Source organism: Cucurbita moschata, unplaced genomic scaffold (assembly GCF_002738365.1).
Source record: "Cucurbita moschata cultivar Rifu unplaced genomic scaffold, Cmos_1.0 Cmo_Scf00066, whole genome shotgun sequence".
Taxonomy (NCBI): Eukaryota; Viridiplantae; Streptophyta; class Magnoliopsida; order Cucurbitales; family Cucurbitaceae; genus Cucurbita; species Cucurbita moschata.
This window is the reverse complement of record NW_019268582.1, coordinates 550,685-565,003: the sequence shown is the minus strand read 5'-3', so window position 1 is coordinate 565,003 and position 14,319 is coordinate 550,685. Positions and strand designations below refer to the sequence as shown.

Here is a 14,319-nt window from a genome sequence, read left to right as displayed (position 1 = left end):
CTCCGCTCCCGTTCAGGTCTGTTCTTTCTTTTCTTTCTTGTTTTTTTTTTTTTTCTTTTTTTTCTGATTCAATCGACTTCCAAATAGCCTACATTTGTAAAGACTTCGATTGTGAGTTCGTAATCCTCCAAAATTTGACCTGTTCATATCCTGGACTGATTTTAAATTTTTATTTTTGGTTCGAAACAGTTTTTAAATCATACTGGAGGTAGATGATTTCTCGTTCCTCCCAAATCTAGGAGTCCAAACAGAAAATGAAAGATTGGCTTCAGGGACAACTTCTGATATTCTTTAGGGCTTGAACAGTTCTGTGTTTTGTGGTATTAGTTTGAATTTGAAGTGAGTTAGGTGTTGGCAGGGTAGGAAGAGTATTTTGTTTTATTAAAAGAGATTTGGTGGAGTTTTTATTTTTTGAAGTATAGAATTAATTGGAATCCTTATCAGTTAGAACTAGATTTCCATTCAAAATATTGGAAGTTTTAAAAGTCCTTGGGTGATCTTGTTATTTCCATGAATGCAATGGATCAATTCAATGCTTCCATGGCCATTCTATCCAATATTTGTATGGAAAGAAGATATCAAAGGATCTTTGATGTCAAATCTTCAGCTTGGTCGGATCATTTTAAGGTCATGAAATGTAAAGCTTTTAGATGGTATTCTCTGTCTACATTCTTTTTTGGCAATTCTTCTTAAGACATCATGAATCATCAAAGTAACGGGCAGAGCTTGTGTCGACTTTTTATCTAATAAAATCATCCCTTCCAAAAGTCGGGAGTTTGTTTCACGTATTAGCTCTAGATTTACTATGGTTATCCGAGTAGCAAATACCATATACCTGATTTTGTGATGTCCCACATTGGTTGGGGAGGAGAACAAAACACCCTTTATAAGGGTGTGGAAACCTTCACCTAGCATACGCGTTTTAAAGCCTTGAGGGAAAGCCCGAAAGGAAAAGCCCAAAGAGGATAATATCTGCTAGTGATGGATCTTGGTCGTTATAGATTTAATGAGCCATTTGCAGTTTCACTATATGAATTAGTTCATACTTAAACATGCATGGCTTAAACTTAAAAATTTAAAGACGTTCCTTCCTAGAAAAATTGCATCTGATTTGAAACTGATGGGTTTGTTTGTTGTCCACAGCAAGAAGAATGGCATGGAGGCAGATTATACTGCAACCATACTCAGCTCCTTTATATGCTAGATTCTTTTCTAAATCTACCCCATATGTCGGTAAGTGTTTTCTTCACTCTTATTTTCTTTAAAAACTTATTCTCGTCTGACCCAGGAATTGAGCCTTATACTTTATTTGTCATCTCTTTATTGAATGAATTGAGCATGATTGCGTAGTAAAGGAAGTGTTCATGGTATTGATATCTTCGTATGTCATCCATCATTGGTTTGCTAATATTATTTCCTTGTGAGTGTGTGATCAATAAGATAAGAGATGTACATGTGCTTGATTTGTTGTCATTTGCGTTGTAGTAAAGGTGGGAATACCAGAGTTTTTAAATGGTGTTGGGCATGGGGTTGAGTCACATGTGCCTAAACTTGAATCAGAGATTGGCGACTTCCAGAAGCTGCTTGTTACTCGCACACTTAAGCTCAAAAAACTTGGAATTCCATGCAAACATGTAAGTATTTACTCAACTCAACATTATTCTTATTATTTGAATGATATGGATTAGCAAGACATAGACATGTTTCACCGCCAAAACAGCTCAAATGATAGCCATAGGCTTTGTATGCAATTATTCTTATTATTTGAATGATATGGATTAGCAAGACATAGACATGTTTCACCGCCAAAACAGCTCAAATGATAGCCATAGGCTTTGTATGCAATTATCAAAATGCTTCCATTCTTGTGGTATGTGGGCAGAGGAAGCTGATATTGAAGTACACACATAAGTACAGGCTTGGACTATGGAGGCCCCGAGCTGATTTGGTGAAGGCCTGATGGTTTTAACAATGGGTTCATGAGGTGAATTGAATGATTTGGCTGATCCCTGGACCTCAGTTTGTATAACTTTTGAGGATACTTTTTTGGTTTACCCTGTTTCTTCATTTTACTGCTTTTTTTAATTCTTTCTATTCTTATATAATATGTGCTCTATTCCTCCTCCTTACTTACATATGCAGATTTGATGGTGATTAAGTTGGGACGTTGTTCAAAAGGATTTCTCATTCTTCTATCAAATATTTTGCTTTTTCCCGGGTACTCGGGTTCAAATACCTATGGACTCGCTGTTTGCTTATTGGCTTCATTTAATTCAGAAAAGCCTCTTGTTCATATCTCTCATCAAAAGGTACTATTTGATAATGCATATCTAGCAAACTCCCCTCTAACCTGAATGAGCACTCAAATATCTAACCTATATTCATTCATGAGGTGACACCTAATGGATTGAAAAGCATATCAAATAGTTGAAAGCATATCAAATAGTTGAAAGTGGAGAGATTAAATTAAGTTATTTGAATCAATGCTAATGACACCTCTTTTAGATTTTAAAAGGGGAGAGATTAAATTAAGTTATTAAACAATAAAATTTGAAGACTACCAAAGCTATAACATAAAAGTTGAAAGTGAAAAATGAAAGGAAAGTATATTTAGGGTTTAGGGTTTAGGAAACAGAGAATGAGAAGATGATAATGATGGTACGATGCGCACGTGTGTGAGAGAATTTAATTAAAAAAAAAAAAACAACAAATAAATAAATAAGAGCTCATCCATAAATGATTTTCATCCGTCCTTTTCTCATCAAACTTTTTACTATCATCTTCTCTATTTTATCTCTGTTTTCCCCCTTAAAATTAACTGATAATTCATATTTTTTAAAAGATTTATAGAGTTGAATTAATCAATTTAAAATAGAAAATATAAATAAAATTTAAGCCTCCTAAACTTGAATTGAATCAAAGGGTTAAATGAATAATATTCATAGAAGAATTTAGTAAGAGTAAGTTGGGGCATTAAAAGAGTAAGATAAGAGAGAAGGAATTTGGCTTCCCTATATTTAATACTCCAAATTCATGCTTCATCTTGATCTTATCAACGATTAAATCTTACATATTCTAAAAACACTTTCAAATTGTTGTTTCAATTTTTCACTATAAAGTATGAACAATTTTGAATAGAAACGGAAGAGAAATAAAATAAACTCTAATTCACTAATTTCATGGTGACCATTTTTCTTCTCTTATTATATTAAGAGAATCAAAATTAGGTACCACTTTTCAATCAACAAATTCAAAACAAAAAACACAGAGATTAAAATGTGTACAATAAAATATTTCATAACAAAAAAAAAAAAAAAAAAAAAAAAAAAAAAAAAAACACCTGGCATTCCAAGCCTTGGATCTGGCTTCTACGAATTCGTTCTGAAGCTTTGACGATCGGCCGGAGCACCGCCGAGAATCTCGGCAACGGCTGTCATGGCGCGGACCTGCATCTGTAGAGCGGCGATGTAATCTGTAGCTTCTTCAAGGAGGTTCGGGAATGAGATTTTCCGGCAGCCGGGAACCAGGCGGCTGAGAGTTCGAACTTTTCGCTGTACCGCCGGCAATTTCCTCGTCTTCGATACTTCCAATTTCTTCGTCCACCTGCAGTTTCCGGCCGGTTTCACCTTCTTTTGCTTCTTGAGTTTGAGATCCAGTCGATTTGACAAGATCGCTCTGCTCCACCGCGTCTTGCCTTTAGCGGCAACGGCGAGAACTCGATCCGCCGTATCGCGTACTTTCCGGCCGCTAATTGAAGATCTCGCCAGCGGTGATGCGGATTTCTGGCTGATTCGATGGAGAGCCTGAACTAGTTTTGAAGAGTAAATATACTGCTCCGACTCTGTTCTCCACCGTGTTCTCAAATCCGTGGATTCGGCGCCATGAAAATCCGCCATTCGATTCTCCGATTCGATTTTTCGGCGTTTACACGGTCGCTCCTCCATGGAATCGGAATTCCTCAGCTCTTCCAGTTTAGAGAGAATCACATCCATCTTAAGAACTCAATCACAGAAATATACGAGAATAAGCACACAGACGATCCGAGATTAAACAATCTGCAAATCAGATCAACCAAAAAAACAGTCGTAGAGAGGTGAAAATGAGATTTGGTTAGAGCTTCCGAAGCGGTGGTAATGGAGGAAGCTTGAGAGAGAGAGAGAGAGAGAGAGAGAGAGAGGGGGGNGGGGGGGGGGGGGGGGCACCGCGAGAGGGTAATTATAAGAGCAAGCAGAAGCAACCACGCGGCCTCATCTCAATCACATCAATTTATTTATTATTTTTATATTATTATTTCTTCATAATTTTTTAAAAAATATTTATTTTAATTAATTATGTAATTTAGTGGATTAAGGGATGAATGAAGTGATTACTTAAGAACTAAGACATGGTCGCAAATCAGATGGATTAGTTCAACCAAACAATCATGTTTTAGACCTATTATTTCAAAAAACATTATTATATGGTTTTGGTCTCAATTTCCATTCCAGATAAAATTGGATGTTCAGTACTTCTCTACAACGGTCCACGCACGCACATAAGGACCCCAGGTGAGCTCGTATATGTACTCCTTAGACCTGGCGTTTGACTAGTGTACACTCATGCTGCCAGTATACCACATAGAGAAGGGAGCACACATAGTATCATGGTATACATAATACGTATCATAGCATCATAGTGTGTTCGTCCGTACTAGTCATAACAGGGAAGCATCTCGATGCACGTGAACATATAATACGCATGAGGTCTACATAGTTTAAAACCATAGCATGTATTTATGATGAGATATACATTTCATATGTAACAATCCTTTTATGTCATTTCATAATCTAATGTATCACATTTAACACACTTTCATAACATACCAAAAACACAGACCGGTGTAGGATCCAATAGCTCAGAAATGCATTGTCGTGCACGACCCACGTCCCAAGCCCTCATACGTTCGTCCTCAGCCCGTGTGATGGCCTAACCTACACGCTTTAGCCCGCATGACGTTCCTGACCCGAATCGTTTGCTTCACGTGACCTGTGCGTGTGCCTAACCTTTGACTTCATACAGCTCGACTCAACTTACTTGGCTCCGATGCCTTGAAAAATGGCTTATTCAGCTCAATATTCAATTTTGTTACCATTTTCTACATTTTCGACCCTCTATAAGCTATTTTTTAGGGCATCTGAGGTAATAAAACTCCTATTACTCAAATCAAATATTTTGAGCTAAAATTGGGCATTTGAGGTCAACTCAATATTCAATATATTTAGCTAAATTAAGTTTAATAATATGTCCTAAGTATGTGATATGAGTATTTATAACTTAAGTTGAACGTTGAATGACAGCCTTAGAGTCGCTATAAAATAGTTAGAGACTCGGGTTGGCCAAACAAGTAAATGGTTTTACTATGGGTGTTGGAAGAATTGTATGATGTATGATGACACATTCCACATGGCCCCTGCATGCGTCATAATGTTATGCGGTGCTTATATATGCTATGTGATGACACATATGATGCTATACTATGTATGTATGTGATGTCCTATTATGCCATGCTATAAATGAAATGAAATATTATGTATGTAATGCTATGCCTTGCCATGTGGAGCTGTATATTATATGATGATATAAGATGAAAGTTATGATGATTGCTATGCATGCATGACTCATATGCACATTATGATATGAATGAAAGGAAAAACAAAATGATTTTTATTTTATGCTATGATTTTAAATCATGGGGACCTCATGCATTTATATATGTAATGTGCATCGGGATATTTCTCCCTTATGTTACGTTAGTACGGACATGTACCTTTGATATTTATGTTCGCCACGATATCATGTAGGACTTTCCCTCCGTGGTTTCTGGAGACGCATCAACGCATTTAGCTTGACGAAGCAAGGCCTAGGGGGTACATTATGAGCCCGTTCGGTGGGCCAATGAGTGCGTGCGCGGGCCGTGTGTGGAGAAGTACAACACATCCCTACCTGGACTGGAACGAGCTCAAAGTCATGCTATGTTGTTTTAAAGTATAGGTCCCATCATGCATTTGTGCGTTCGCATTACCCATCCCCAAGAGTGGGGTAACTTATTGAGTATTTCCTAAAATATTAAAGATAATGCTACTCTTATTTTTCAGGTAAAGGTAAAGTGCCCTTGAACGGATGACGGTGAATGTTGGAACGCCCATGGAAGCTAAGATAGGACAGTAGTATGCATTGTTTTCAATTAGTAATTTCATAGATGGCTTTTTATTTTCGTACTAAAAATTATGTTAAGGTTTTAATTTTTATGATATTATTATTTTTATTTATGGTTTTATATTAAACATATAAGTCAATGACTTGGTTTGAAATGTTTTATTTAGATTTTTACACATGTTATTAAAGACATGCATGTAATGACGTCTTTGATGTAGGCAAGAAAATTAGGGGCGTTACAAGCATGTTATTATCCCAAAACTTCCTAATGTATTGCAAAGAGGAAGACATCGAGCATCTACCCACCGCAACATATACCCCACAACAAAACGGTGTGGTTGAGCAAAGAAACCACAGCGTGATAAATATAGTAAGAATTTTATTCAAAAGTATGCAAGTCCCGGTGGTTTTCTTGGGCGAGGTAATACAATATGTGGTTTGTCATCTAAACTTTTTTTTTGGCAAGGGCATTGGGAACTTGCACCCCTGCGAAAAGAAACCTCACTTTGAGCATCTTATAGTTTTCGGTGGTACAACATATGTCAAGACTGCAAAACCACGTATAAAGAAGCTTGATGATAGAAGTCAAAAGATGGTGTACTTTAGTATGAAGGATGAGACTAAGGCACACAAGCTATATGATCCTTAAGATGAAAAAATTCATGTTAGTGGAGATGTCGTATTTGAAGAAGAGAAGAAGTGAGATTGGTGTAGTTTTAGTGAGAACAAAAAGACTATTATGGAGAGCACAACTCTAGAAGACGAGTATGATGTAGCAGACCTAGAAACTGCATTGACACTGACACCAACACCAACAAATCCACACATGTCATCACTGGTGACACCAAAAGGCGTGACGAGTTCTCCAGAACAAGGAAGCTCAATGAAGAGCACAAAAGAATCCACAATAGATGGTGGACAAAAGAAGTTCCGTTCTCTCACTAGAATTTATGCTGATACACTTGAAAAAGTATTAGATCCAGACAAGCTAGTTTTGATCACTGTTGAGGAGCTGACAATGTATCGTGAGACAACAACTGAGACGGAGTGACAAGAGGCCATGCAAAGATGTGGATCCCACTGACTTACTGTCTAAAGTCACAAGGCCCTCAGTTTGAAGTGGATGTTTAAGTTGCAAAAGGATAATGAAGAGAATGTCATTAAGCATAAGGCAAGACTCGTGGCGAAGGGATATATGCAGCAACAAGGAATTGATTTTGAGGATGCCTTCTTTCCCTCGTAGCTCAACATGATGGGAGGTTCAGGACTTAAAAAAATGTCAAATCAGCGTTCTTGAACAGTGGACTCCAAAAAGAAGTGAATGTTGCCCAACTTGAAGGTTTCACCATCAAAATCATAGAGCACAAAGTGTACAAGTTGTCAAAGACCCTCTATTGTTTACGACAAGTACTAACGGCGTGGAACATACAACTGGACGAAAGGTTGAAGAATCTCAATTTCATGAAGTGCTTGCAAGAGAAAGCAGTGGATACAAGAAATCAGCGATCTAAAGTACTCATTATTAGCTTGTACGTTGACGATTTGATTGTCACCGATAAAAGTGTGAAAGACATCGAAGAGTTCAAATAGCAAATGATGAAGGAAGTTGAGATGAACCGACCTTGGGTTATTCACTTCTACCTCGATATTGAGGTGTACCAGAAGAAAAATTGCATTGCTTGCTAAAAAGGTGCTGCAACAATTTAAGATGGAAAGTGCAACTCGGCCAAGTATTTCATAGAAGTGAGGTTACACCTTGGGAAAGACAATGAAGTAAGCTTGATGAATCTGATCGAGTATAGACATATCATTGAAAGTCTAAGGTACTAGACTTACAGTTGTACAAATCTTTCATATTTTATTGAAATGATGAGTAAGTGATGCATCACCAAGTAGTCAAACACATTCTTTGCTGTGTGAAGAGAACCATAAGATACAAGCTAAAGTATCAAAGAGGGTGAGAACATGAAGAACCAGTCAATTTTACCGATAGTGATTTAGCTAGAGACATTAACGATAGAAAAAGCATCAGAGGATTGACATTTTATATCTACATAAATTTATTTACTTGACAATCTCTGAACAGTGAACTGTGACACTATTTTCCTATGGAGCTAAGTTCATGGTAACAACTGTGGCGTCATGCCAAGCGTTGTGGTTGAAAAACTTGTTGAGTGAAATGATTGAAAGTGAGCTAAAACCAATAATTCTGTATGTCAACAACAAATCTACGCTTACATTGGTAAATAACTCAGTATTTCACAACAAATACATCAATACCCACTTCCACTTTATTCGCGAGTGTATGGAGAAGTAACAGATTGTTGTGGAGTTTGTTAGATACTACTAGGGAGGACCTTTTGGCCTCCCTTTTGGTTATAATTCTGAAGGACCTAGGTAAACGTAAAACATAGAGCTAAGAGGAATGTATAGGGTTTATTTACGTAAAAGCGTGAAAAGACCAGCACAAACTAGAGCCACAATACTCGCTAAGGAGTATATACCTGAGCACATAGCTTAATAATATATTATAAGGAACAAATACGACTAGAGCCTACAAGTAGGTAGCTTATCGAATATTTTAGTACTCATTTTAGCTACACTTTTTTTTAGGTGGCGAATAGAACACTTATCACTGTGGGAACGTGTTGGCTTGTGGGACTGTCGAGGAGGCTAGTCGACTTGTACATGGCTTTTGTAAGCCTCATCTTTTGTAAATGAACTTTATATTTAAAGCTGTATGTGTACACATATATTTGACTTGTTTTGTTTTAATGTATTTACCGTCTTTATATCTTTTGTTTTAAAATCACAAAATTTACTGTATTTTTATTTATGTGTCAGCGTTATGGTTCGTGATTCGATGAGTCAAAAGGAGTCGTTATATTGACCTTTGTGCTCAAGTCATAGTGAGGAAGACTTTATAGAGGAGACTCAACCGTTACAAGAGCTGGAGCAAGTAGATTAAATACTCGTTAGAACTTTCTCCATATTTCTTCCATGTAAATTTGCGTAATATTTAGTTTTGTTCGATTCTTGATTCCAATTCTTCTGCTTCCAGAGTGAAGCGTTTATTCTCAACAAAATGTGGCTCAAGGATTAAGAAAAGATAAGACAGATGCTAAAGCTCACTAATTGACCATACGCATCTTGTAGGGCGCAATACATCTAGTCCATACGTAAATCGGGCATACATAGATATTTCAACCTCCTAACATGCTTCTAAGGACACGAGTGACATTAAATCATAAACCAATCATTTTCTCACATCATACAAGCCTATCAAGCAAGGTACGGTAAATCACATTGTGCCATAGTCCTAATGAAGCATTTAAATCAATTAGAGTCAACTTTTGCCTAACATAAGTTAAAAACATGCAGCCAAGTTAAACCATCGCTAATTCATATTGAACTATATACATTTAATTCGTATAGTAGAAAGAATTTAAAAATAAATGTTAACAATTATAAAAACTAAATCTTCAGTTTTAAAATTATATAGATTTAATTTTTTTAAGAAATTGATTGAATGAATTTAAAATTATGTATATGAAAAATTGGATTTGAACATGAACATGGAGAGAGATGGAAGAAATTTACCGACGTGTAAGAATTAGTGCATGTACCATTTTTATAGACGGAAATTATGCACAAAAGACTCATTTTGCAAAATAAGATGTCATGTTCTCTTTTGGGCGGGAGTTCCCATAAAAGAACTATATGAGGAATTTCCACTAACCCCTTCCTCCGGATTTGGTGGAGCTACAAGTTGCAGTGGCCATACTGCATAGTCCCCCTTCCTCGTTTCTGTAGATTAAGTAATCGAGGATGATTCACTTTTGACAATTTGATGAAACTAAAGTTTTTCAAATGAAATCTAACCTAGAGTTTAAATTAATATGTTGACACAACTCAAAATTAAGGAGTAAATCGACAACTAATCCCCTAGTTGCGTGAATGAAGACTTTTGGAACTCGTTCCTTTTATATACTACTGACTAATTTTTATAAATCATAAACCAAATATGCTCGTGTTGGTAGTCTAATTTAGTGATTGAACTTTCATAAAATAACGAATCTTAATTTAAACACTTGAGACAAAAAAAAAAAAAAAAAAAAAAAAAAAAAAAAAATTCAAGATTATCCACAATCGATGCATTAATAATTTCATATGATAAAGCCGTTGAGATGTGTAATGAGATGATTGGATACATAATTAAGAATTTAAGAAATGCAATATTTTAATTTAAACCTAAATAAGTATAGGAATGATTTGTGTTCCACTGCCCCCTAACATGGGCCAATGAATATTCAGAATATAATAATATGTCTCTTGTTTGCATATCATTGGTATGAAATTGACACGTAAACCATTTGTTAGATTGAATGTGAACAAGAGGATGAAGATGGTGTGTAATGGAAGAAAAACTGTCATCTTTGTGTACTATCATATCTAATGGGATTCCTCTCACATGGTTACACTAAACACCTCCCGTTTTCATATTAAACAATTATATAAAGATCCTAATCACCCACCATAATCTTTTAATACTCCTCCTCAGCACTAGCCTTCATTCGTTGTACCATATTGGTTATCCGTCTTCTATAATAGTTGCATTGACATATTTATGATTTGACTTTCGAATTCTTTTTGGCTGCCTAAGTTGTCGAGGTGTCATTCCTTTTCATCAGGTTCGCTTGGTTGAATCACTAGCATCAGTGTCACTTTAGATCTTCAGATGTATCTAAATCTTCATTTTCTGATCGTAGGCAACAAATCTTCATTTCTACTTATCCTTTGATCGTCGTCTTGAACTCTTGAAATTTGGAGAATGTGTCAGACTTTTCTTTCATGAAAAACATTCGCAAATATCTTTAATAGTCATCAATAAACGATCCCACTAATTGATGTTTGCTTGATTGGACCAAACACATCAAAATAAATTAACTTTACTTGTTTTCTTGCTCTAAATTTTTTACCCTTTATATGGTAATTGATGACCTTTACCATACTTACAGCCAGTGCAAACGTTATCTATTTTGACTTCAAGTTGAGATTGACCAAGCATGAATTTCTCCATACTCACATTCTAACTTGTGATAGTCAACATGTCCCAACCTCGTGTGCCATAGATTTTTTGTGTCATTCTTCTGCATCTTGTCCACATAAGCAGACTTTGTATATAGCATGTAAACAAACTCCACTTTTCGTCCTTCCATCGTTAGCTTTCCCAATATCTTAACATCTTCATAAACTTTCACATCTTCAAGAATAATCATCGTGTTGCCAATCTAAGCCATGGGCAATTGTGAGTCGTTAGTTGTGCCTACCACAACTTTTTTTGTACACTTTCTTGTCAGGCAGTTTCCTTTGACGTCAGTCATGTAGTTTGAGCATCTTGAATTAATGATCCAGTCATTCTCATAATCAATATACTCTCCCATCATTGCCATGAGCGCTAGCTCGTCTTCTTCTAAGGTACCTAGTACCTTTGCATCCCATTCATCCTCCATCTCGTTTTTGGAGGTTACAACATTACTTTTAACATAATTTTTCCTTGACCAACAATCTTCAGACATGTAGCTCTTCTTTATGCAATTGTAGCAAATGTTGACTTAAACACTAATCCCAGAATAACTCTTATTCCTATAGTGTTTTAGTTATCGCCACTTTGGTCAAGAATATACTAACTCTTAGTAATTCTTCGTAAGTGTGACCTGCCATTTTCAAACCTCAGAGATCGTCCCCAACAATGCTTATCGGATGAAAAAGCCAAAGTTGATAATGGACCTAAGAAATCATATCCATTTCTGGAGTTAGCGTTGTTCCGACTCCCATGGTACGACCCTCCAAATGGGTAGTTGCTCTAGGGCAACATGCAGGCGGAACATGGGAATCTCACGGTGCAACCTAGTGGTGGAGACCATATGATGTGTTGATATACTTTGTAACGCCCCTAATTTTCTCTACCCTAATTAGCGACGTTACCTTATACTTGTGATAATATGGAAATCAACCCAAGGGAAAGTATGGAACGGATTACCTTGATGATCAAGATCAAGAGTAAAGAAAACTCGTTTCTAAACTCGTGATTCGAATCACTCCACAAGAGGTTTGATCAATACCACTTGAATGACTCTACATGCAAGTTCTAAACACAAGAATTTGCAAAGAAAGTTTAGCTCTCAACAAAGCTAAAATAGAAATTCTATTCTTAATTCCAAAATCTGATGTCTAATCAAAGAAAATAAGGCTTTATATAGCCTTTACAACCTTAACCTATGTCATACATAACTCCCAAATTAAATGGGCTAGTAAATGAGAAATACCCATAACCTCCATATTTAAATGGCTAGTTAATGGTGGAATATAGTAACCTATGTGGGTTACAATATAACCTTAACTCCTATATTTAAAACTAGTTTAAATATGACAAACAAATAGTTAAACTATAATTAAATAATGCAAATAATAAAATGTGCTTATTAGTCATCCTTGGACTATTTGATAAATTCAGCGGAGTTCATTAAATGCAACTTAAAGTGCATTTAATTCATCTCTTTCTTGAACCTCAACTTTGCACAACATATAAGGGAGGTCTCCAGCGTCTTCTAGAATTTCCTTTGATGAGCTCACCATAGCTTGAATATAACTGTATAAAGTTTGTTGTAGCTTCTTGGCTCTCGTCCTTGTAATTGGACCTTGAGGTATGGAAATTCCTTGGTCGTGGTTCATATCAACTTGTCTAATCAACAAGACAAGAGTTCACATGAGACAGTCTCAATAACGATAATGCATTCAACAATATAAGCAGTTCATACCTAGGAAAACAATTACGACAACCTAGCCTAGAAGTAATCAACAGAGAACTAGAGGAAACAATCGCAAAACTATGAACCCAAAAGAATCCAACAAGACGCCTACGACACTACAGACTCTCAGACTCTCCTCAAGATTTCCATGGCCCTTCGCATCATCCACCGTCAGCCGTACATGGGAGCCTTGCCCTTACCTGAAAATATGGGTAGCACGTGGCTTGAGTATTATATAAAATACCTAGTAAGTCGCCCCACTGTTGGGGTTAAGCATATATTCATACATCCGGATACAAGCAGTCGCACACAATACATCTACATGTCGCACACAATACACATACACGACGCACACAACACATATACATGTCGCACAGAATACCCATACATGTCGCACATAACAACCATACTTGTAGCACATAATAACCATACATAACGCACATAATAACCCTACATAACGCACATAATAACCATACGTGTCGTACATAATAACCATACATGTCGCACATAATAACCATACATGCCGCACAGTGTTAAAAGAACGAAGCTGAGAGAGGGGTCTGTCTTCCATTCCTTCCCATGGCCTTAGGCCCTTGCTTTGTCCGGGCGAGGGTGGATTAATGGTAATTTCCCACAAATGGCCCACGTGTGTGACTGTGGGTTCACCAGGCGAGCCCGCAAGAGAACTCCCTAGGCCTGGCTTGGTCGGGTATGTATGACATACAATACCGAACGCCATAGACAAAGGAAGGCCTGCATGATATCGTGGCGAAATACAATATCGAATATACGCATCCATACCATCAGTAGCATAACGGGGGAGTGCCCTAGGTACATAACCATAGCGTGCATGAGGTTCTTAAGGTTTACCTCCATAGCATTATACATACAACGTTCCATCATCTCGCCGCATTACATAGCATAACCGGGTCCACATTGAGCAAGCATATCATAGCATACTAGTCATCTCATTCATGGCATGCGGGGTTCTCATTATAATCATGACATGTCAATCAAGCTCATCGTACATACAGGGCAACACACCGTGTCACAACATCATATTCATAAACATGACATACATAGCAATTCACTGCAAGAATCACAAACATAAACATAGCATGCATAGCATTTCACTGCAAGAAACATCCAACCTAGCATACAACAACAACATATGGTGCATGCAAGGGCCATAGGGCACGCACCAACATACAAACATAACTAACGCCAACAGTAAGGTTACTTACCTCCTTGGTGTTGGATCGGTATGGCAACCCTAGAGGGGGGGGGGGGGAATAGGGTTTTAACGATAAAA

General features: G+C 36.9%; 2 protein-coding genes across 2 annotated transcripts; one reads left to right on the top strand and one right to left on the bottom strand.

Annotated features, from left to right (window-relative positions):
* Positions 1-6: 6 nt before the first annotated feature.
* On the top strand, positions 7-2,043 carry LOC111437735. The gene is made up of 4 exons (XM_023075796.1): positions 7-16; positions 1,144-1,233; positions 1,486-1,634; positions 1,883-2,043. Exons 2-4 carry the CDS (start codon positions 1,152-1,154, stop codon positions 1,958-1,960), a joined length of 309 nt encoding a protein of 102 aa, XP_022931564.1. The 5' UTR covers positions 7-16; positions 1,144-1,151; the 3' UTR covers positions 1,961-2,043.
* A 1,049-nt stretch (positions 2,044-3,092) lies between these two features.
* Positions 3,093-4,239, bottom strand: LOC111437734 (transcription factor bHLH149-like). The gene has a single exon (XM_023075794.1). The coding sequence runs from the start codon at positions 3,990-3,992 to the stop codon at positions 3,369-3,371; it is 624 nt and encodes a 207-aa protein (XP_022931562.1). The 5' UTR covers positions 3,993-4,239; the 3' UTR covers positions 3,093-3,368.
* Between the last annotated feature and the right edge of the window lie 10,080 nt (positions 4,240-14,319).